The sequence below is a fragment of the Eschrichtius robustus genome, chromosome 6, assembly GCF_028021215.1.
Source record: "Eschrichtius robustus isolate mEscRob2 chromosome 6, mEscRob2.pri, whole genome shotgun sequence".
Taxonomy (NCBI): domain Eukaryota; kingdom Metazoa; phylum Chordata; class Mammalia; order Artiodactyla; family Eschrichtiidae; genus Eschrichtius; species Eschrichtius robustus.
In genome coordinates, this window is record NC_090829.1 from 90,700,623 (window position 1) to 90,725,585 (window position 24,963).

The following is a 24,963-nucleotide window of genomic DNA, read 5'->3' on the forward strand; positions in this document are numbered from 1 at the left end:
TTTAAGAGGAACACAAATGACAGACAGATGCTTAGAAGGTATAACTGAGGAAATTGATGACTATATGCAACAGCCTATTGGATGATAATATTACTGGCTAAAAATGCCAGTGTTTTTGTTATGTGCAAGGTACTGCCAGAATGCAATCTCCGGTACCTGAGAGCTGTGTGAAATTGGGCAAATTCCTTAACTTCTCTAAGCCTCAGTTTTCTTATTTATAAAATGAGGTTAGTATTTGTAGTTACATCATGAAGTTTTGTGAAAGTACAATTAATTCACACATGTAAAATTTACTAAGTGCTTGGGATAGTGTATTAGGGTTCTCCAGAGAAGGAGAACCAATAGGATAGAGAGATTTATGGACAGATGGATGGATAGTTAGCTAGATATTGATTATAGGAAATTGGCTCACATGATTAAGGAGGCTGACAACTCCCAAGATCTGTAGTCAGCAAGCTGAAGACCTAGAAGAGCCATTGGTTTAATTCCAGTTTGAGTCTTAAGGCCTGAGAACCGGGAGACCTGATGAGGTAGTTCCAGTCTAAATGTTGACAGGCTTAATACCCAGGAAGAGCCGATGTTTTAGTTCTAGTCTGAAGGCAGGAAAAAACTGATGTCTCAGTTCAAGACAGTCAGAGATTTCTTCTTACTTGCAAGAGTGTCAGCTTTTTTTTTTTTTTCCTCTATTCAGACCTTCAACTGATTTGTTGAGGCCCACCCATATTAGGGAAGACAGTGTGCTTTACTCATTCTACCAGCTCAAATATTAATCTCATCCAAAACACCCTCACAGATACACTCAGAATAATGTTTGACCAAATATCCAGGCACCCCTTGGCCCCATCAAATTGACACATAAAAGTAACCATCACAGATAATACCTAGCAGTGTTGGCTTTTATCATTGTTATTATATCATATAATCCTCAGGAACCCTTTTAGGTAAGTAGTAATATTAATCTCTTTTTACAGATGATGATACTGAAACATAGTGCAGTAATTTTTCTGAGATATAGAGGTAGTCATTGTGGAGCTATTCAGATTCTTTTTTTCTTTTTTGCAATCAAATTTTTAATAACAAAGATACTGTATTTTAATATGGTCAGATACATTTGGCTAAGTACAGATTTTAAAAAACAAAAGTGTCTAGCCCAACAGTACAACCATACAGCTTTGTACAGAACATTCCATAGATCAACAGAAAATACATTTGAGAACAAAAATAAAAAATATTTAAAGAGAATCTCTAAGCAGCATTTTATTTCTTCAAAACAGACATATACTACTGATTAAATATCTACACGTGCTTTTCCTTTACAAAAATACATATATTCTTAATAGACTAAGTCATTAACAATGACCTGGTAATCTTTCACTTCAATTTGAATGATTTATAAGCTAAATCTTACAACTACAAAAAGGTTTTTATTTGTATGTTAAGATGTTACCACTTTTGACCAAAAAAAAAAGCTTAAAATATTTTGCATTTCAAAGGAAAATTAGCAACATAACTGTACAATATAGTCTATGATGGTTTTATTTAATGTGAGGGCTACTCTATTAAAAACTGGTGCTTGCTGTTGTGTTGCCAGATGCAGTGAGATGTAGATATTGGTTGTGGGAATTACAAAAATGAGTGAGTTTGCCATAACTTTAATTTTCTGGGCTATTCATATTCTTAACCACTGTGCAAACTGCCTCCATCTTATATGAGCAGAGGGAAGTATTTACCCAAGAGCCATTAACAGTGGGTCTGGAGGGAACTCAGGATTAAAGTGAGGAATAGCCTGGGGAGAGTAGAGTGCCTTAGTCCTAAAAACCAGGAGGGACTGAAAGGGAGAAAGGGATAAAGAAGTCAAGACTGTAGACTGGAGAGTAGGATAAGAGCTGTAAAAAAAAAAAAAAAAAAAAAATTGCAGAGCAAGGAACTATGTGTAAATGGTAGAGAGAGCTTGATTTTCCTTGTTATGTTAGTCATGTGGTTGGAGATGAACAGTGGTATTGTTGGCAGATAGATAATAGGTCAGAAAAAATGGGAGAGTCAGGTCACTGGAAGTCTTCATATGGTTTGAGAAGAGGTGAAGAGGGACCTATTACTTAAGATTCTTCTGGCTGAAACTAGTAGAAACCAACTGGAAAGAACTTAAGCAATAATGGCGATAATAATAATAACAGCAGCAACAATAATAATTTATTGATGGTGTCCTAGGGTAGCTCATAGAATCCTGAACTATTTGTGCCATCAAATATAATGGTATGTGATCAAGGATTCACTTGTCTTTGGATTGAAATACCTCATACTTTTGCTATATGCAACCTGACATCTTACTATGTTAGATTCACTTCTGATTGTGGTCTTTCTTGTATGTATGTGGTTTTGTTTTGATTATTTTAGATCTTTGCCTTAAATGGAGAGTCTTGCCTCCCTCTACTAATTATCAGGAAAAAGAAATTTTTGACATCTGGATTTGTGCTAATAACGCTAACCTCTTGGAAAACAGGTAGTTTTTGATAGTTTTCTAAAATTCTTTATTCATTTTTAATTCCTAAAATATATATGTGTAAAACTGGATACATAGATAACTTTTAGCTTAGTAGCTGTCATCTCTTCTAACTCTTTCTAGCCCCTTGCCACCTCTGGAAGGATATTTTGTTAGTGCTCTTCTCCATCAAGTTAAGAGAGTCCTGGGTGTAACTTTTTGTCAGCGTTTGGTGTGCAGCTCTGTGCTTCCACTGGTGGGAGACGTGCCCTGGTGTTTAAGAGTTCTGCCTTCCAGTTCATTTACACACAATGTACAATCTTATCCTGCAGGAGTCTTATCTAGAGGGTGTCTCAAGAGGCACTAAACTGTTAGACTATGTGCTTTTTCTGTTTAAGTCATATATTGATTTCATTGCTTTGTGCTTTTGGAGGAAGAAGTTCAGACTAAAACAGGAAAAAAACCCAATTAAATATTGATGAATGTCAATGTTATTACATGCCCTTTTTGACTTACTTCTTTTCCTTGTGGGCAAAAGAGTTAATACTCCCCTTTAACAAAGGCACCCTTAAGTGAAGCGTTGCTTTTCCATGAAGTTTGTTCTAAGTACTTTGACCTGGATAAGTGGATCAATATTGCTAATACAGACATTAGGGTAATAGCTCTTGTTTATTTTTATCCAGCCCTGAATAAAAAAAAAAAAGAGCAACTGAATAAAAATTAGAAGAAAACATTTAGAAACTGCTACTAAAACCCCTTCCACCTGGAGTCTCCAGGTTAATCATATTTGGAGATTAACAAAAAATGTCAGAGGTGACAGGGGCTCTTAGATTTCACATGGTCCAAGGGGTTTTTCAGTCTCCCTTTCTTGGTTTGCAGCAGAACCTTTTTTTTTTCCTCCCCCAAATAAAATTTGTCTCTGACCTCAAGTATATAAAACAGATAAAAACAGAACTTTCCTGATTGAATTGGAGGCTGAGAATCTGGGGGCCAGAGGTATCCACTTCTCATTTCTGTCCCTACTCTCTCTAAAAAGCTTAGAGCTCCAGGAGCATGATTATAAAACAGTGATATAGTCTCACTTCTTCATTTTAGAGAAATGGAAATTGAAGCCCAAAATGGGGAGTGAGAAACCTGTTATGAAGCCACTGGCCCAGGTCTTCTAACTCCCAACCTGATTCTAGTTCTAACTTGTAACTTAAATATCTCCCAAATAGGAACACAGTGGTGGCTCAGTTTCAATATTAAGAATAGGTAGTGTTTTCATTGTCATTGTCATGATTTTCACCCAAGTGTTGTTTAAGAGAAGTTTTTTTTGTTGTTGTTTTGGTTTTGATTTTTAAATTTCTGTGTGGAAAGCCTTGTGCTAGGAAATGTAAGTAAAATTGGTCCAAGCCCGCAACTGTCAAAAAAAAAAAAAGTTAATAATATTTATCACTTTCTGTGAGCTCAGAACTTTCATACAGTGTAGGATAGTGTTTAGAGTTCAGACTCTGGGTTCAGACTGCCTGGGTTTGACTCCTGGCTTCATTAGCCTCTGAAGCCTTGGACAAATGATATAACCCCTCTTTAACTCATCTTCCCATCACCTAGGATGGAGTGTAATAATAGTACCTTCTGCATGTTTTCTGGGTCCAACTGAGCCCCTTGTAAGGACAATCTAAGTCCCTGGTCACTGGGGGCCCCTTGGTAACAAGCCATGAGAATTTAGATTCCTCCCCACATTCTAACCATATACCCATTACTTCTCACCTCAGTCTTAGGCCTTCTCGGACCCACAGAACTGGGAATCTGTCCTCTGTAGCTTCCCTTTTCTCAAACTTACTATTGTCCTTGAATTGGCATGCTTGCCCCCTCTTCTCCTTGAAAAGTGATGATGCCATCACAGAACGTTATAAAATTAGTTTCAGAACTGTATTAATTCTCTTTTACACATCAAAACACTGCCACTTGTGATGACAGGCAAGATAAATTTGCCATGTTGGCAGAAAACTGATGGACCTTAAAAGCCTGAAATACAAAAAATATTCTTATATTTATAATTTCTTAAGTTCGTGATTCTTTAAATATACTGACATAATTTTGACCATCTGTATTTCATTTCCACTGAAAAGATTAGGACAAAAAACATGCTTAAAGTGATAGCAAGAGGTTTAGAAATGGGAGCTGTAGAGAAAAACTCCTGATTATAAGGGCAGTTTCTTGAGAGCTGACACTTCCTTTATGGGAGGTCGTTAACAGCGATGCGGATGAAGATTTCGCAAGGGAAGAGGAGATGATCTGATGACCTCACTCAGTCCTCTGATTCAGCATGTTTGGATGGGCCGTGCGTAATTTGAGACTAAGCCATGAAATAGCAAAACCCTGGTACATATGTGCTATTGGATTTGGATAGAATCACATAAAATAAGTGTGTTAAAGTGATGAGACGTGAAATATAGTTATTTATTAGGCAACATTTGATGAGTGGAAGGACAGAGTAATGGGGCGAAAAGTGGCATCGTCTGTATTTACAGAAAATACGGTTTATTGTCAGCTGTTAATTGCCAATTGTCCTCAGGGTTAATGCCACTGAATAGCATTTGAGTGAACAATGTCCGTGTAACCAGAACTGGGGCAGGAAACATAATAATAGCTCTCTCTTACATAGCAATTACACATTATGTCATTTCGTCTTTACAATAATCACGTGAGCGTTCTCCATTTCTCAGAGGAGAAAACAGTGAGGCTAAGGGAGGTCCAGTGACCTGTCCAGGATTCCTCCCTAAACCTGAAACTTGAAGCCAAGCACTTTGATGCAAAACCTGTGCTCTTTCTGCCTTACTACATCACGGACTCTCCGAAGGGATCCTTATCTCAGGAAGCCTAATTCCAGACAATTACTTTATGGTGACAAAACATACCATTTTACAAATGGTAGTATTTAGAGTTGGTGACCCAGGCAGGGTAAAAAGGAGCCATTCTTTTTCAGACCACCAAAGCCTCTTTTTGTTTTCCACCTTAAGCACAGAGGGAGGCTACACATTTTTGTCACAGTACCCAAGAAATAAATATCAGTGTGCTTCCATTACATTCATTCTATGCATTTCTCTGTATTGAAAATAGGGTTCACCAGCAGGGTAAAAGTGATGCCTATCATTTGACTAAACCCAAAAGTCTGAATTTTGAAAAGGATGTTAAAAAATATCTGTGGCTTGTATTTCATATTAAAATTTAATTTGTTTCTAAAAATCTTTGAGGACAATTGGATGGATTGCATTTTAATAAAGTATCTGAGGTTTCTCTTTTCTAAATAAAAACTTAATGCTGCCACAAGGTTCTTTTCTCAACTGAAATAGAAACCTGTGTAGGCACCACCCCACAGATGTCTTCAAATGAACACTGCAGGTGGTTATATATATATAGGTAGGTGTCCCCTGATTTGTTTACCTACCACCTTTCTTTGAAAATAGCAGTAAAAACAAATACCGTATATGGGTGGAATTAAGTGTTTTTTCACAGTAGTATTTGAATTTGATTGTAGCCCTCACTCTTCTCTGCTAGTGGGAGCAAGAAAAGTATATGCTGCAGCCTTGAAAAATAGAGAAATATAGTGGGTATGATATGCTTTGCTTTTCCTACACTGTTTCAGGGGGGAGAAGTCCTTTTCTCTATTTTCAACCTCCCCCTCCCTTTCCTAACTCAATACCCATTTATTTTAGAACATGAACTTCCCCCTCTTTTTGGTACCTACCAATGATGAAAAAACCTTCTCGTGTAAAGCAGGCTCTAAGAATCGACCTCAGCATTTTGTTCCCTCCTCCCACCCCGCCACCATGTGCCCATCCATGCCCTGAATTGAGGCCATGTCCAATGGGAATGGAACTTCTTGTCTCTGCCAAGCCTCCATACCAAAGTGAATAAGATGATATCTCAATTTTTCAACAACTTGGCTAGCTCAGCTCCCCAACACATAGCCATGAAACCAGAAATAGGAAAAAAAAAGGGCTCAAACCTCTCCAACCAGATGCCTCAGAAATCATTAGTATTTTTTGTAACCATAAAGATGGATGCCCTCATGCACAGCCTTTTTATTGCAATTTAAACACAATTCTACTTGACTATGTATAATAATACATGTATTAACCTACTGGTGGTTGGAGACAGCACATCAGGAAGGCTGGGAAGCAGAGTGTCCACCAGCAGCAGGTACACTGACAGCAGCAGGGAGAGGAGGACGCTGGGGTGCTGCATCCGGTCACTGGGCTGCTTGATGAAGGGCTCCGCTGCGTGGCTCCGTAACCCCCAAGGTGGTCCCTGAGTACCGCCTCCCATCGCAGTAATTGCTGGTCTTCACAGCGATTCTGAGTCATCAAATGAAGGATCTCTATGTTTCAGAAGCAGAGTTATTTGGTGTATTTTACAGAGACATATAGATTTCAATCCCAGTTTTTTTTGGAAGAAAAAAAAACGCTTGGTAGTAATAAGGTAAGCTTCAATTATCTAAAAAACATTTTTGCAAAAGGCCTCATTTCATGATAACGCAGGATAAATGCAGCATTAGTAAATAATGAATATTCTCCCATTCTCATAAATATATACTACCCTCCACATTTTCCAGTAAGTTCTTTTCCAAGCAAATCAGAGATTTAAGGTCATGTATTACCTAAATTCTCAATATAATGCTCTATTTGAGCAATGCTGCATTTGAGTTCTGGATATAAGCCAGAGAGTTACTCCTGGTAGAAGTAAATAATCTTTTACGGGCAGTAAATAGTTTTATATTTCCTCCTGATGTTATCTCTTGTACTTGTTGATTGTGAAAAGTTGTCATCAGACACAACGTCTACCTTCCATCCCCCTGGGCACTGCGAGCACAGTGTCACCATCAAAGAATGAGAAAGACAAGCAACTTCAAGAGTCAGTCCAGAGGTATCAGAATCGACTGGCAGAACCTCATCGACAGGTGAGCTGTTAGTTTTTCTTTCCAAAATCTACCCAGAGTCTTGAGCTGTTGATTTTGTGTGTGCAAATTGACTGATGTGGTTTACCCGAGTAAAATATGTAGCCTCTTTTTTTCATCTTTTTTTGTCACCTCCTTTTAATTTTGGATCTAAGGACTGTTCTAGAGGTGATCACAAGTACTCCAGGGGTCCAGAAAGGAAGAGAACTTCTTCAAATAATACTACATTTTGTACGTGATATCAAAGTCCATCTCCACAACAGTGTGTGTGAGGAACAGGGGAATATATTTCCACTCTAGGATGTAGAAGTCAACCAGCGTGTTGAAGGGCACAGGGTCAAGTTTGGGACACTGGTCTGTATGACTCCAAAGATTAGGCTCTTTTTATTTATTTGGGCTTCTTCCCTGGGTTTTTGAGATAAAGAGTTGTTCTTTTAAAATATTAGCCTATTTTTTTTTAATTAATTAATTAATTTATTTTTGGCTGTGTTGGGTCTTCGTTTACTGTGCAAGGGCTTTCTCTAGTTGTGGCGAGCGGGGGCCACTCTTCATCGCGGTGCACGGGCCTCTCACTATCGCGGCCTCTCTTGTTGTGGAGCTCAGGCTCCAGACGCGCAGGCTCAGTAGTTTGTGGCTCACGGGCCCAGTTGCTCCGCGGCATGTGGGATCCTCCCAGACCAGGACTCGAACCCGCGTCCCCTGCATTGACAGGCAGACTCTCAACCACTGCGCCACCAGGGAAGCCCTAAAATATTAGCCTATTAATACAGCAACTTAAAGTCGTATTTAATTATTAAGAAAATTCAATAAATAAAATATTACTATCAGTAAATGTAGGTAACCATGACAATTGCAAGTGATAGAAGAAGTGGCATGCAGAATTATTGTTTTAATCTCTTAACTAATAAATTAATTACATCTCTGTTTATAGATTTAGCACCCAACTTCAACATTTTTTAATTGTGTAGCCTGTCAAGCTCCTCAAATAGGAATTGAGGAGGTCTGCAGCATAGGTCCAAATATGTTGCCTCCTGTGTAGATGTCAGGAAATAAAATGCTTATTTGAGTAGAAAACTGCCTTCCTGGGTGGGAGTTAAGACATCCAGGCTTACCACCTGATTATTACATGTATTCCTGGGCTCTTAGAAGATGAACTTTCTTTTCTACCCCAGCTTCATCTTCTTACCACTCCCACCTTGCTGGGGATCTGCCATGCAGGTCAGCCAGCACCTGTGATCACAGACAACAAAACCTGACGCTCCCTTTTTAGTCTGGAGTCTCAGGGTTTCTTTTGGGAAGATAACTGAGAGTTATTTAGAAACATACTCTCCTAAGCATTCTTCAATCCTTAAAAGTGGCTCAACTTTTTACAATTCTTAGAGCATCTGGTTGTGGGTTTGATAACAGGTCAGATGTAAAAATATCACCACCTGTGGTTATTTTTATGAACAATTAAGTGAAGTCAAATCTTTTCAGTGTGAAATAACTTGTTTTGTTTCTTATTTTGCTTACCACTTCTTGTAGCTTTGTGAAGGCATTCAAAACATACTGAATTGATTTTATCTTTATTGTAGTCTCTGGATATTTCTTTTCTTACAGAGGTCAGAGCTGACCCTTGGATAGTGATAGTGCCAATCAGTAAGTCTTAACTACTTTTTCTTTGTTTGGGATTGGATGTTTTATTCATCATTGAGGTAGAAATTTTGATTGAGGCTGATGGAGTAACAGATTTGGGCCATCTGTTCTACTTATTCTTTCTTTCTTGGTAGTTGATTTTTTCATAAAAAATTTGAGCCAGGTTTATAGATTCAATCTGCTTTAGATATAAACAAAGAAGTTTTGGCAGGACTTAAATAGAAACATACTCCTACCAGTTGAAAGCACGTTAAGACTCTTCACCATCCTCCCCTACCCCGTTTTGTGAAAATAATCCTCACATCTTTTTTCTTCTTTCTTTTTTAATTTTTTTGGCCACATCGTGCGGCATGCAGAATCTTAGTTTCCCAACCAGGGATCAAACCTGTGCCCCCTGCAGTGGAAGTGTGGATTCTTAACCACTGGACTACCAGGGAAGTCCCAATCCTTGCATCTTTAACATACTTCCAGCATGCAGGGCCCTTCACTGACCCTGTTTTTGTGGTAGTCAAGGAAAAGTTTGGCTAGGGGTCACCTAACCACGGGCAACCAGTTGGTTTTGATGTGGTCATTGAACACATACTTGCCCTTGGGTCTGTCCCATGCTAAGCATGGTGGGGAATAGAGTGACTCTAACACCAGAATGTAAGCTCTGTGACTGCAAGGCTGGTTTTGGTTTTGTTCACTGTCTGTATTACCAAAAACACTGCCTGGCATGTAGTAGGTACTCAACAGATAGTTGTTGAATCACGAAATAAAATATGCCCTCAGATAATATACAGTCCCTTTGAGGACCAAGTCTGACAGCTATTTAAAAGATAGCCACTACTGTAAGACAGTACTAGTTTACTACTTGTCTGATCATAGTGGAAACTAAATTAGAAGTTTATTACAAGGAAATAGTGAGGGCAGCTTCATTCAAAAAAGTTTCATAGAGGAAGTGGCACTTAACTTGTATCTTGAAGTCTATTTAGGGTAAATAAAGGGAAAGTACAGGGCATTATAAGTGAGAAGAACATTATAAATGTAGACTTGGAGATGAGCACAGGCTTGTTCCTTCATAGAACCAATCTTTTAAATTACATGCTAAACTTATGTATTTTTAAAAATAAAGTCAGCATTTGTGTGACATATTTGTCTTTTAAAGACTGTGTAACTCATTATAAAATATGGTAATTACTGAATAGAGGACCTCTGAAAGGTGACCTCAGTTCCCCTTTCACAAAAATAATTCATGAAAGTATTCAAAAACTAATTAGGTGATAGCTGCCTGATGCCAGCAAAAAGACTCAAAACCATCCAATGTTCAGTGAGAATTTACTTTCTTCCTGACTGCTTTTTAGAAGAAGTGCTGTTAGACTATGATACAGGAAGGGTGGGAAAGCTATAAAAACAGGGCGTGGGTGCCATTCAGGTTCAGGGCAGATGTGATTCAGGTGTAAGGTAGGCACCACTGGAAAATCAAGTAATGGCTAGTGTATTACCATGATTCCACTGTCTGTTAATGGTGCCCAGTCTCTCAATATCAGGAAATAATGAGCTGCATGCCATGAAATTATGGTTTGCCCACCTCCTGTTCTCTCTTCCTGCCTCCCACTGCCAATGCTCACTTATCCATTGATTAAATCTGGGGAGCAAATATAAAAATGACCTATATCTGCACACCCTATTTCTTACTGTCTTGCATTTCAGCTTTAGTGGCAGAAGGCATCCTGATCTAGAAAATGAAATGTTGACTTGGTAAATCAAAGACCTTCCTGGATCTTAGATTCTTTGGTTCTGGGTTTTGTGTCATTGACAACCAAAAGGAATAGAATAATGGTAGGAAGGGTAGTATTATGGTACTAGTATCAGAAATCAGCAGCTACAGCCTCTTTTCCACCCCTCATACACCCTACTGGTATGTAGAGTGACGAAAGTCTAAATTTTAGGTGTCCTACCCACAGGATGCCCTAGTTACAGAATATTCACAGTGATTCAGAAAACTTTTCTGGTAGAAGAGGTACCTCATGATTAGATCTTGTCCTCTAGGAGAAAATGAAATAGCTAGGCCCAAAGCTATTTCCACAGATGGTATTGTATTTAATCCCCACAACATTACAGCTAATTATATCAATTATAGCATCAGAAGGGGAGTGAATTTCAGAGAAGTTCGATGACTTGAATCAGTCAAACATCTTTAAATGGTGAAGTTGGACTTTGTTTCCTTTTTGCCTAATTCCAGCACCGATCTGCTCACAGTATCATATGATAAATACAGACAGAAAGGATATGAGAACATTGACAAAGGCAACAAGCTGATATAATGCAAATCATATTTGTTAAGGGAAATGTGTAAGTTCAGTAAACCTAATAGGAGGGCTCAAATCCAAGATGTAATTGATAAGCTGTGTCAGCAAGCCAAGGGCTCCTTATAAATTGTGCTTCTGGAACAGCCCATTCTTTTTCTCCTTTCTGAATAGATGAATTCCTAACTCCACGTTTCCCCTCATCCTTCTATATCGAGTGACAAGTGCCACCTGCTGGCCAAGCAATGAAGCATTTTCATTTTCATCATCACTCGTGATTATTTAGCTACGAATTGGCCTATCATCTAGATAATTGTTATTCTATTTTTCAGTAAACCTAGACAATAATTTTAAAACCATAAGGTAGAGTTACAGAGTCAAGTCCTCTGCATTTGAGGACTTTCCAGTCCTCAATTTTGCCCCCTTTCTCAGTTTTAACTCATAATTTACAGTCTCTTCTAACTTCTGTTGTACGACAGGACAACTATGTCATAATCAAGCACACGGAATATAGTTTTAGGTCCATTTCTTTCAGGGATTTTTGGTATCACTTCAAATCCACTTAATGCCTTCAAATCATTATAAGGCAGATGATAACTTGATTCCCTGAATGAAGTCTGCTCTATATTTACCCATTTGTACATAAGTAAAGTTAATGGGTAGTATATTTATATAATCAATATGTTTGTGCAAATGTGCTGTATTGCTTATATATTCTCTAGGTCTTTCTGGGTTAATCTTTTCTGATTAGTGTTTATTTCTCATCTGGAGCCATAGTTCAGGCTCTCTATAATCTGACACTACTCCTTTTTTGGCCTTAGTTTCTTCCCTTCTGCAGCATTCTCCCACTGAGCTGCCCCATGTTCCTTATCTACTTTCTCCACTTCCATGCTGCTGAGTGCCTTTGTTCCTGCCATTTTTTCCGAAGTGACCTCTGCCCCTTCCCTAGTCCTTCAAGATCCAAAACTAACGTCGTTGCTGTATGAAGTTTTCTCTCATTTCCCTACCTGTAAAAATATCTCCTTCCTCCCAGTTCCCTTTGCCCTTGATGTTTGTCTTTCTCAAGAGCATGTTTCACTTTCTACCTGGTATTATAGTTAGTTGTGTATCTGATCTGTCTCCTATATTCGACTATAAGATTTTTGAAAGAAGGGACCATTATTATTCATTGCATTTCCAACAACACCTAGGCCTGGCCATTTTACAGAGTAGGTTTTCACCAAACAATGAGTGAAGGATTGAAGGAACAATTTGATTTGTTCCTTCACAAATAAGTACAAAGAATTCTTCACAAATAGGTAGAAAGATAATAAATATTTTTCATTGGATTGGTTGAAATTATGTAGGTTAGACTTAAAATCTTCTGCATATATTCTTGGAGACCATAATGTTCTTACACTTGGTCAAAATAAAGTGTTGCATTTGAGTGGGAGTATAGAGACTATATTTGGATTTCATTTGTCACGTTCATAGTTTTTGCGTCAAATGAATAGCCTTTGTAAAATTCCATGCCTGTTGGAAAGGAACTCCAGCAATAGCATTCTGTTCTTTTGCGGTGCTCATGTGGACACACAAACTGAAACTATATAGTCTGGCAATTCCCACATTGGTTGTTTTAGCAGTAAATGTGGAGCAAAGAAGCCTTGCTGAACTTGTAGCTGTGTTTTTCAAATTGAAATGGCATATCTGAGCACAACTTTATAATGAAGAATGTGAATGCATTTTCCCATTTAGAATTTAATCTTTTTAATGTGTCATTATTGTGTAGGATGCTGAGATTTCAAATCTGTATAACTATGGAGACAGATGCCTTAGAAAATATATTTATTCATTGAGTAATTTTCAGCCTCCTTACATAAACTGCCGTGATCTAAAATTTATGACACCTAAAGACCCTTGTCTAACAAGAGGCTAACATACTACCTGTAATTGAAATGTTTTACTTTATTACTCTTGCTACAAAGATCCCATTTTTCTATGGTGATACATTACCTTTCCAAAAAGGATAACGCATGATATACTCACCCTGGTGGGCCCTGTGTTCACAGCATAGCAGACGAGATGTTATCGCTCATGAGGAACTAATGTAGAAGTTTCTTGAGGGCAGGTATCATGTGTTCATCTTCTTATGTACCTCCCACCATCACATCTGGCTCATTGTTGGGCACAGTAGACGTTGAACTGCAGCTGTTCAACTCCTTAGCTTGATTTACTTGTCCAAATTCTTTTCTTTTTTTTAATTGAATTATAATTGACATACAGTGTTACAGTAGTTTCAGGTGTATAACATAGTGATTCAATATTTTTTATGTGACAAAATGATCACCACAACGTTTAGCTACCATCTGCCACCACAAAGGGTTATTACAATATTATTGACTGTATCCCTTATGCTGTACACTACATCCTCTTGACTTATTTTTTTTATAACTGGAATTTTGTATCTCTTAATCACTTTCACCTATTTTGCCCATTTCCTCATCCCCTTCCCCTCTGGCAGCCACCAGTTTGTGTCTGTGAATCTGTTTCTGTTTTGCTTTGTCCATTTTTTTTTTTTTATGCTCCACATATAAGTGAGATCATGTGGTATTTGTCCTTCTCTGTCTGACTTATTTCACTTAGCATAATACCCTCTAGATACATCCATGTTGTCACAGATGGCAAGAATTCATTCTATTTTTATGGTGGACTAGTATTCCATTGTATATATATATATATATATATATATATATATATATATATGCTACATCTTCTTTATCCATTCATCTGTCCATGGGCATTTAAGTTGTTTCCATATCTTGGCTATTGTAAATAGTGCTGCAGTGAACATAGGGATACATATACTTTTTGAATTAGTGTTTTTGTTTTCTTCGGATAAATATCCAGAAATGGAATTGCTGGATTGTATGATAGTTCTGTTTTTAGTTTTTTGGGGAACATCCGTACTTTTTTCCATAGTGACTGCACCAAGACATTTCTGCCAGTGGTGCACAGGGGTTCCCTTTTCTCCACATCCTCACCAACACTTGTTATTTTTTTGTCTTTTTGAGAATAGCCATTCTGACAGGTGTGAGGTGTCATCTAATCTCATTGTGGTTTTGGTTTACATTTCCCTGATGATTAGTGATGTTGAGCATCTTTTCATGTGTTGATCAGTCATCTCTATGTCTTCTTTGGGAAAATGTCTATTTAGGTTCCCTGCCGATTTTTAATTGGGTTGTTTGGGTTTTTTTTGATACTGAGGTTATGTAAGTTCTTTATATATTTTGGATATCAACCCCTTGTCAGATTTGCAAATATCTTCTCCCATTCAGTAGGTTGCCTTTTCCTTTTGTTGATGGTTTCCTGTGCTGTGCAAAAGATTTTTAGTTTGACGTAGTCCCAGTTGTTTATTTTTCCTTTTGTTGCCCTGTCTGAGGAGGCAGATCCAAAAAAATATTGCTAAGCCTGATGTCAAAAAGTTTACTGCGTATGTTTTCTTCTAGGAGTTTTATGGTTTCAGGTCTTACATTTGAGTCTTTAACCCATTTTGAGTTTATTTTTGTATATGGTATGAGAAAATGGTCCTCCAAATTATTTTCTTATTCATCGTTTCTTGAGGAGCTGATATCACACTACCTGACAGAACAGCACTGTAGTTTACTAAACAAACCAGGATAGTACCTGTGATAGGGGCATCAGAACAGCCTGGCTTCAGGGCACAGTGTGGTGTGGGGAGTCTACGACAGTCCCAGCTCCTGGCTTCGTAAGTCACCCTGTTTTGTCCTGGAGGTTGGGACCAAGGAATGCCATCCATTGTTGTCTGCTCCTGGGTTTCACAGAAGTGACCAAATGTTGTTTCTGAGGGACAGTAGGAACCCCATAGGGAGCTCATCCTTCCTCTGAGAAGGCCAGAGTAGCTTTGACAGTGGCTGGCAGTCTTGCCGCATTACGTCCCTCTCTGCATGTCAATCAGCCATTCCCAGTCACATCTGCAGAGACGCAGAGAGAAGGAGAGGCTTAGGTGTGTTGCCTGAATGATTTTCACTTCAGAGAATACTAATTTGGGTTTCACTGCAAATACACTTATTTGATCAGTGCCCATAAGCACCTGAACTGTATCCACAACCAGTTTTTGATGAGTGCACGTACTAATCAGGAACAGTCAGAGGCTGCCTCGTATCCCAGATGCACCTCAAGGCCTGTTTCCTGACTCTTCTCAGAGTGAGGTTCAGGTATTTGGCTTCCTTCCAGAGCAGGCTACTCTCTGGTTCCCTCTGAAGGAACCCTGTGTGTCTGAGCCTGTACCTCTGAGCACCAGCCCTCCTGAGCCCTCCCCTCTGAGCTTGAATACTGTTTCTCATTCGTTAGACCTAATCTCGCTTCTTACTCAGGACCCAACTTTACATTTTGAATTCAGTTTAAGGAAATGTACCTCATGATTTTTCTGATTTTGAACTCAAACCCCATAGCTTGTGCCCCTCAATTTAACCTTGTTAGTTCTTTGTCTCCTGATCATATTCTTGATCTGAATCTGTATCCTTCTTCTGTCCTAACTCCTGTAGGCTTAAGCAGAATTTAATCTTACTCTCACCTGAGTTACATTTTCCACCTTGTCCTTTACCAGTATATGCTTTAACCTCCCACCCCTCCAGTCAGTCTTGCCTGGCTGGGCCCAGCCTTCTAACAAAGGGCATGGGGTCTCTTGACACACTGGGGGGTTCTAATCCAGTCCAAGAGAAGTAACTGATGTTTGTCCATGACTTTTGCTTTGCAGTGGTCTAGAATCATCCTTCCTCTACTCTGAGAATCCTCAAGAAGGTCTTCTAGCCAAGACCACTAGTAGTAATACCTGGCATTTGAAAATAACTAAGTATTATTTAAAATACTTCTGAACAAGGGCAGATCTAGTTTTTTGGAGTCTGAGGTTTATACATTTTGGGGGATCCCCTTCAAAAAAGAAGATGCAAAATTATAAATACGAAGTGAGACCAGGGCCATGGAAGGCCCTGTGTAAGGGAGGGGTCCTGAAGCTCACACTTCATTTGCTTCATGATTTATCTGCCACGTGGTTCTGCATATACTATACCATTTGATCACCACAGGGTTTTTGTAGTAAAAGATAATTGCATAGTTTTCGTATGTCCAATTCCCTTCTCCTCTCCAGTTTCTTCCCCAAGATTTCCATAATTATGTATAGTTTGGTGAATTCTAAAACTACCCTGAATGATTACTCTAAACTGTACATATCACGTACATGTGGAAACTTAAATGAGAAGGATGAATGGAAGGATTAAATGATAAGAGCACTTACAATGTGCCACCCTTAGAGGTGCTTTATTTATTTAAAGTTATTTATTTATTTATTTATTTATTTATTTATTTTTGGCTGCATCGGGTCTTCGTTGATGTGCGCGGGCTTTCTCTGGTTGTGGCGAGCGGGGGCTACTCTTCGTTGCACACGCTTCTCATTGTGGTGGCTTCTCTTGTTGTGGAGCACGGGCTCTAGGTGTGCGGGCTTCAGTAGTTGAGGCACACGAGCTCAGTAGTTGTGGCTCACAGGCTCTAGAGCTCAGGCTCAGTAGTTGTGGTGCACAGGATTAGTTGCTCCTCGGCATGTGGGATCTTCGCGGACCAGGGCTCGAACCCGTGTTCCCTGCATCGGCAGGTGGATTCTTAACCACTGCGCCATCAGGGAAGTCTGACGTGCTTTAAATATACTGGCTCATTTAATCCTTATGACCATCCTGTGATTGTTATGAGTTCTGTTTTATCCACGAGGAAACCGAGGCACAGAGAAGTAACTTGCCAAGCGTGGGGTTAGGAATCTGCAGAACTGTGATTTCAACTGACACAGTCAGACTCCAGACCCCTCATTCTATTACTAAACTATGTTGCCTCTCTGGATGAGGTCACAGAAACAAGGTAGGAATAGAGCTAGATCAAAAATATGAGATTGAAGACCTTCCCTGGCGGTCCAGTGGTTGAGACTATGTGCTTCCACTGCATGGGGCACGGGTTCGATTCCTGGTCGGGGAACTAAGATCCCACATGCCACACAACATGGCCAAAAAAAAATAAAAAATGAGATTAATTCTTAGTTCAAAGCTGTTTGAACTACTCTGCTCTCCTGCTTTCAGTTTGGATTGATAGCTCTTCAGTGTTGGAGAAATTGGGTAATTAATAGCTTATGGTAATCAGATTTTTTATTTTTTGAGGAGCTCTGACTATATTAGGCAGAGTTGGAGGGCAGTGATCATTTTGGAAAGCTGTGCAGAGGGAGGGATGATTAGGGGCTCCTTGAAGAAGGAGGCTGTGGAAGCAGAATATGGCGGACAGTACACTGGCCTGCTGCCAGGATACCTAACTTCAGGTCCTGGCTCTGCTGTTTATAAGCTGAGTGACCTCAGGTCTGTCTGATGTCACTAGTCCTTGATCCTAGTATACCCCTCCCCCTCCAGCTCAGTAAAAAAGGGATTAGACTAGATATTTATAAAGACACATCCAATTTTAGAGCCTATGCGTATTAGTTGCTCATCTTCATTTACAGGCTAAGTTTAAAATATCTATATATATTAATTTTATTCTGAATGCAAACATGAGGTTTCTGGAGCAGAGCAGATCATTATTTAATTATAGCAAATAATCGTGCTGATTCCCTTTTGCCCTAATTTGTACCCCTGGGGCAACAGATGAGATGAGGCAGATCGTATGTTATCCTACATATACTGGAGTTTGTACCACTAGCATGGAACTCTGAAAGAAATGAATCTGGATATTTATATAGGAGAGGGACAGCCATCTCCCTAACCCTACACTACCCCCTGACAGACAAACACACTTCTTTGCTCTTTGAGAAGGATACTGGGTTCTTACTCTTACCCTTTGGAATATAAATAAATCTCTTGGGGGCAAGATAAGACTAGCTTCTCCGGCCATGTCTCCATGGCCCCAGATCTCATTCCTTCCTTAAAATGTAAACACATACCTCCAGGGAGGTAAATTTCTTCAGATGCTCTCTCACTAATAATTAGTCATAAATTAAATTCCAAGATTTGTTCTTCTAGGTTAGGTCTCAAGTTTTGGTAAAATTTGATCAGAAAGCCTTGATGGTGCAGAAACATAAAAATATTTTCTCTACAGTCCCACAAAGCATGGATATAAAGTTAAAAGGGAGAATCCCCTGCCTTCCAGGGCTATGAGTCTCTGATGATTGGGCCATCCGTGTAAGAACTTCACATGTTTGTAAAAATACAGATTCCTGAGATCTACAGCAGACTGACTGAACAAGAATCTGTGGGACAGAAGCCTTAGAATCTGCATTTTTGCACAGCTCCCCACACGATTCTTATGCACCGCAGACTTTCTCTTCTTTATTCCTGAGTTAAGGATCCTTCCATTTTCCTGCTGCCAGAGATACTTCATATTATGCAGCTTTTGCTATTGAATCTGTGATTTTCAGGACTTTCCAAACATGTAAAGAAATGTAACAGTCTTGCCAGGAGAGTTTATGAGTGTCATATAAAAATAAATACTGATATTAGAAAGGTTTCTAGGGTGATGATGATTCTTTGAAATCTGAAAAGGTGATGGTGATGATAAAGATGATACCACTAGTAAACAACTACTCATTAAGTAACTGAGACAGAATTTGAAATGGATTAGCTATGTTACATGGATTTCTGTTTTACAAAAAAAATGCAAAGGTGTGCCACCATTATTGATATTTTTCTATTCAAAATGTAGTTGAGACATTTTCTTTTTTAACATTTTATTTATTTATTTATTTGGCTACACCGGGTCTTAGTTGCGGCATGTGGGATCTAGTTTCCTGACCAGGGAATGAACCTGGGCCCCCTGCATTGGGAGTGCGGGGTCTTAGCCACTGGACCACCAGGGAAGTCCCTAGTTGAGACATTTTTGCTGTGTTTTTCTATGATGTCTGAAGTTCTTTTGTAGAAACACAACTCTGAAATGAATATAAAAAGAGGAAAACTAATGGAATTAAAAAATTTTTTTTTATTACTCACAACTCTAGTGATGAGATTAGTAGTTCAGGTCAAAACTCATTACAGTACAATTTTATAGCCATAAGTAATTATCGTTAAGCTAGCACCAGAATTATACAAACCCAAATGATTTAAGTGTATCATACATTGTTACTAGGCTAGGCTCAATCCATTTTGCTGTATTAGGAACAAGACACTGGCATTTAATATAAAGCATCTCAAAGATGTGATAACATCTGACAGGTAGTGGAGAAGTTTAGTCACATTATGAGTGCAGACTAGACTTGTGGCAGTGTTTCAACAGTGGAAGAGATGAGCAGTCGGCCCTGGGAGCATCTGTTAATCCTGTTAATCACCAGCGTTTTATTGAGTACCTATAAAGTGCTAAACATTGTGATAGGTACTACAGATAAAAAATGACTTTGAGAGTTTACAGTCTGTTGAGAGAGATACCCGTGTTACTGTAACTATAAGACAGTGTGATACATACCATGATAAATATAGGTAGAAAGGGATATAGGAGGCTTCTGCTATAAATATGGCTATATAGATGTAGCATCTTCCTGTTTTTTCCTGGGAGTCTTCTAAGAGCAACAAGAAAACAGAAAACAAAAATGCAACTCCAATTTCAGTCAAGCTAGGAAACATATACCAAAATACTGCAGTGCTGCCCAAAGCAGTCAAGATAATGCGGGAGCTCCACAGGAGGAAAGGAAGAGAAATGGAAAGACGAGCCCAGCAATAGCACCTCTAAAGAATCAACACAAATACACTTACTGAAGAAGGGTTCATCTGGAGATGGAAAAGCTATAGCCTTTATCTACAATAGCTGGGAGGCAACAGGAGCCTTACTGGACCTGCTTTGGTTCACAGAAGTAGAAGATGTGGAATGCACATGAAAGTACTCCAAAAAGCCATATTTGCAGAAGCAGTGTTTTTTGGATAAAGATTAGAAGAAAAGAGGTTTTGCTTGTGGAAAAAAAGGAAAAAAAAAATCTTGCCTAGACTTTTATCCTCTACCGACCCTTCCTATAGAAAATCCTGGCAAAGAGCTAGTCCTGGAAAACCTAACTCTTATAATGATGTATTTAAGAAACAAACTAGTACAGTAGCTAAATATCTACAAAAAAAGAAAAAAATCCAGTAAAATATGAATATGGGGCCATATAAATATATAACATATAAATAAGATATCATAAACAAAAAGGAAACAAAATCCAGTAAGATATAAATGACAAAAAAGGAGCAACTGCATCCATTGCTGATAAAAAAAAAAAACTCTTAGCAAATCAGGAACAGAAGAAAACTCCCTCAATGTGGTAAAGGACATCTACAAAAACCTTACAGCTAAAATTGTACTTACTAGTGAAAGACTAAAATCTCTTCCCTAAGATCAGGAATTAGACAAGGAGGTATGCTCTCATCACTCCAATTCAGCATTTACAGGAGGTTCTAGAAGTACAAGAAAGACAGAAAAGAAATAAAAGGCATTCTGACTGCAAAGGAAGAGGTAAAACTGGTTCTTTTCAGATGTGATAGTCTATGTAGAAAATTGAACGGAATCTGTTAAAAAGTTACTAGAATTGGTAAAATGAGCTTAGCAAAGTTGCAGGGTTCAAAATCAGTATATAAAAATCAACTGTATTGACTTACTAGCAGCAGACAATTGTAATTGAAATTTTAAAATAAAATACCATTTCCAATAGCATTAAAATACATGAAATACTTCAGGAAAAATTTGACAAAAGATGAGTAAGACCTGCACTGAAAAGTAAAAAACACTGATGAAAAAATTAAATAAAGCAAATAAATAGATAACCTATGTTCATGAGTTTGAAGACTCAATATTGTTAAGATGTCAATTCTCTCTAATAGGTCCATAGATTTAACCCAATGTTAATCAAAATCCAAGCTAGTTGTTTGTGGTGTTTTTTTTTTTTTTGTAGAAATTGTAAAATGTATAAAATTCATATGGAGTGCAGAGGATTTAAAATAACTTTGAAAAAGAACAAAGTTGGTGGCGTTGACACCATCTAGTTTCAAGGCATTATAAACTTATGGTAATCAAGACAATTTGGTATTAGTGTTAAAAGAGACAAATAGAGCCATGGGACATAATAAAGAGTACAGAAATAGACTCATACATTTGTGGTCAATTGTTTTTCAACAAAGGGACCAATACATTTCATTGGGAGAAAGAAATAATCTTTTCAACAAATGATACCAAAACACTTGGATAGTCATATATACCTCAAAATAATGAACCTTGACTCTTACCTCAAACCAAATAAAAATTATGTGAAATGCAGCATAGGCCAAATGTAAAAGCTAAAACTATAAACCTTCTAGAAGAATGCGTAGGAAAAAATTTTAGTGGCTTAGGGTTTGGCAAAGATTTCTTAAATATGATACAAAAAGCATGAGCTATAAAAGAAAATTTAACAAATTTGACTCCATCAAAAATTTAAAACGTTGCTCTTCAAATGACACAAGAAATCAAAAAATCAAGCCACAGACTGGGAGAAAACATTTACAAAACTCTATCTGATCTGGACTGATATCTAGAATGTATAAAGAACTTTAAAAACTCAATAATAAGACACACAACACATTTAAAAAACAGGCAGTTGTGAGACTCTAAACAGAGGATCCAGCTGAGCCACACTGTACTTGGGCTTCTGACCTATAGAACTGGTACTATCAGTTCTTCCTATTGTCCCTCCAACCTGAGGGCTCTAAGAGCTTCCTGCTTTTGCTAACATCTAGGGTACCTTCCATGCCCTGGTAGTCTTCTTAGCCTCTTCCATCTCTTCTGTTACCAATCGCTGTAGTAAATTCCTTGTGCTTTAAAAAAGTGGGAAGAACATTTGAACAGACATTTCACTAAGGGAGATATACAGACAGCAAATAAACACATGAATGTAAGCATAGGTCTACACAAAAACTTATACTTGTATGCTCATAGTAGTTTTTTTTTGAATTTTTTAAATTTTTTAACATCTTATTAGAGTATAATTGCTTTACAATGGTGTGTCAGTTTCTGCTTTATAACAAAGTGAATCAGTTATACATATACATATGTCCCCATATCTCTTCCCTCTTGCATCTCCCTCCCTCCCACCCTCCCTATCCCACCCCTCTAGGTGGTCACAAAGCACTGAGCTGATCTCCCTGTGCTATGCGGCTGCTTCCCACTAGCTATCGATTTTATGTTTGGTAGTGTATATATGTCCATGCCACTCTCTCACTTTGTCCCAGCTTACCCTTCCCCCTCCCCGTACCCTCAAGTCCATTCTCTAGTAGGTCTGCATCTTTATTCCCGTCTTGCCCCTAGGTTCTTCTGACCATTTTCTTTTTTAGATTCCATATATATGTGGTAGCATATGGTATTTGTTTTTCTCTTTCTGACTTACTTCACTCTGTATGACAGTCTCTAGGTCCATCCACCTCACTACAAATAACTCAGTTTCATTCCTTTTTATGGCTGAGTAATATTCCATTGTATATATGTGCCACATCTTCTTTATCCATTCATCTGTTGATGGACACTTAGGTTGCTTCCATGTCCTGGCTATTGTAAATAGAGCTGCAATGAACATTGTGGTACATGACTCTTTTTGAATTATGGTTTTCTCAGGGTATATGCCCAGTAGTAGGATTGCTGGGTCGTATGGTAGTTCTATTTTTAGTTTTTAAGGAACCTCCATATTGTTCTCCATAGTGGCTGTATCGATTTACATTCCCACCAACAGTGCAAGAGGGTTCCCTTTTCTCCACACCCTCTCCAGCATTTATTGTTTCTAGATTTTTTGATGATGGCCATTCTGACCAGTGTGAGAAGACATCTCATTGTAGTTTTGATTTGCATTTCTCTAATGATTAATGATGTTGAGCATTCTTTCATATGTTTGTTGGCAATCTGTATATCTTCTTTGGAGAAATGTCTATTTAGGTCTTCTGCCCATTTTTGGATTGGGTTGTTTGTTTTATTGATGTTGAGCTGCATGAGTTGCTTGTATGTTTTGGAGATTAATCCTTTGTCAGTTGCTTCATTTGCAAATGTTTTCTCCCATTCTGAGGGTTGTCTTTTGGTCTTGTTTATGGTTTCCTTTGCTGTGCAAAAGCTTTTAAGTTTCATTAGGTCCCATTTGTTTATTTCTGTTTTTATTTCCATTTCTCTAGGAGGTGGGTCAAAAAGGATCTTGCTGTGATGTATGTCATAGAGTGTTCTGCCTATGTTTTCCTCTAAGAGTTTGATGGTGTCTGGCCTTACATTTAGGTCTTTAATCCATTTTGAGTTTATTTTTGTGTATGGTGTTAGGGAGTGTTCTAATTTCATTCTTTTACATGTAGCTGTCCAGTTTTCCCAGCGCCACTTATTGAAGAGGCCGTCTTTTCTCCACTGTATATTCTTGCCTCCTTTATCAAAGATAAGGTGACCATATGTGCATGGGTTTATCTCTGGGCTTTCTATCCTGTTCCATTGATCTATATTTCTGTTTTTGTGCCAGTACCATACTGTCTTGATTCATAGTACTTTTGTTTGTGATAGCCAAACACGGAAGTCACCCAAGTGACTATCAGTAGGTGAAAGGACAAATTGTGGTATGTCCATTCAGTGGAATACTACTCAGCAATAAAAAGGAATGAACTATTGATCCACAAAGCAGTATGGATTAATTTCAAAATAATTCTTCCTAGTGAAAGAAACCAGACGAAAAAGATTTATGATTCCACTTAAGATAAAAGTCTAGAAAATGCAGGTGATCTATGCTGAGAGAAAGCAGATCAGTGGTTGCCCATGGATGGGATGGGGGTAGGAAGAGGTGTAGGGAAGGGTCAGAGGGAGGGAGCTCAAGGAAACCTTTGGGCATAGTTAACTGTAGCAAACACTGTATGATATATATGAAAGTTATTAAGAGAGTAGATCCTAGGAGTTCTCATTACAAGGAAAAACTTTTTTCTTTTTTTATTGTATCTATATGAGATGATGGATGATAACTAAACTTATTGTGGTAATCATTTCACAATATATGTAAGCCAAACCATTACCTTAAACTTAATGATGTATGACAATTATATCTCAAAACTAACTGGAGGTGGGGAAAGAATACAATGCAGCTGTAAAAAGGGAATGAAGAAGCTTTTTAAGTACTAATAGAGAAAGATCTGTAGGATATATCCTTAAGTAAAAAAGAAAGATGCAGACTGTGTGTATAATATACTACCATTTTTCCCCACCTCAGAAAAGTGGGGAAACCTTATTTATATATGCTTGTATTATAGATGATGTATAAGCAGATCTCTGGAAAGATAAACAAGAAATAAGTAGCAGTGGTTACTTGTTAGTGGAATATGAACTGGACAAATAGAGAATGGAGTAATAAGGAGACTTAAAAATACACTTTTAAAAATATATGTTTTTCCATGTGAATCTGTATATATAGTGAGAGATATCTATATAAACATCTAAAAAAATAATGTCAGGGGAGTATAGGAGATAAAGCAATTAATTTTCCCTTGGGGAATAGGAGGAGGAATTCGGAGTGGGTAATACTTGAACTGAGACTTGAAGGATGAGTGAAATTCGGCAACTGGAGAATATCAGAAAGGTCATTCCAGGCAAAGGAA

At 38.2% G+C, this 24,963-nt stretch overlaps 1 protein-coding gene across 1 annotated transcript in view; it reads left to right on the top strand.

The window, feature by feature from the left end:
- Positions 1-24,963, top strand: part of MORC1 (MORC family CW-type zinc finger 1) — a 190,483-nt gene that overhangs the window by 108,149 nt on the left and 57,371 nt on the right. The window contains 2 exon segments of the mRNA XM_068545672.1: positions 2,395-2,500; positions 7,286-7,424. Coding sequence (XP_068401773.1) covers positions 2,395-2,500; positions 7,286-7,424 — 245 coding nt within the window.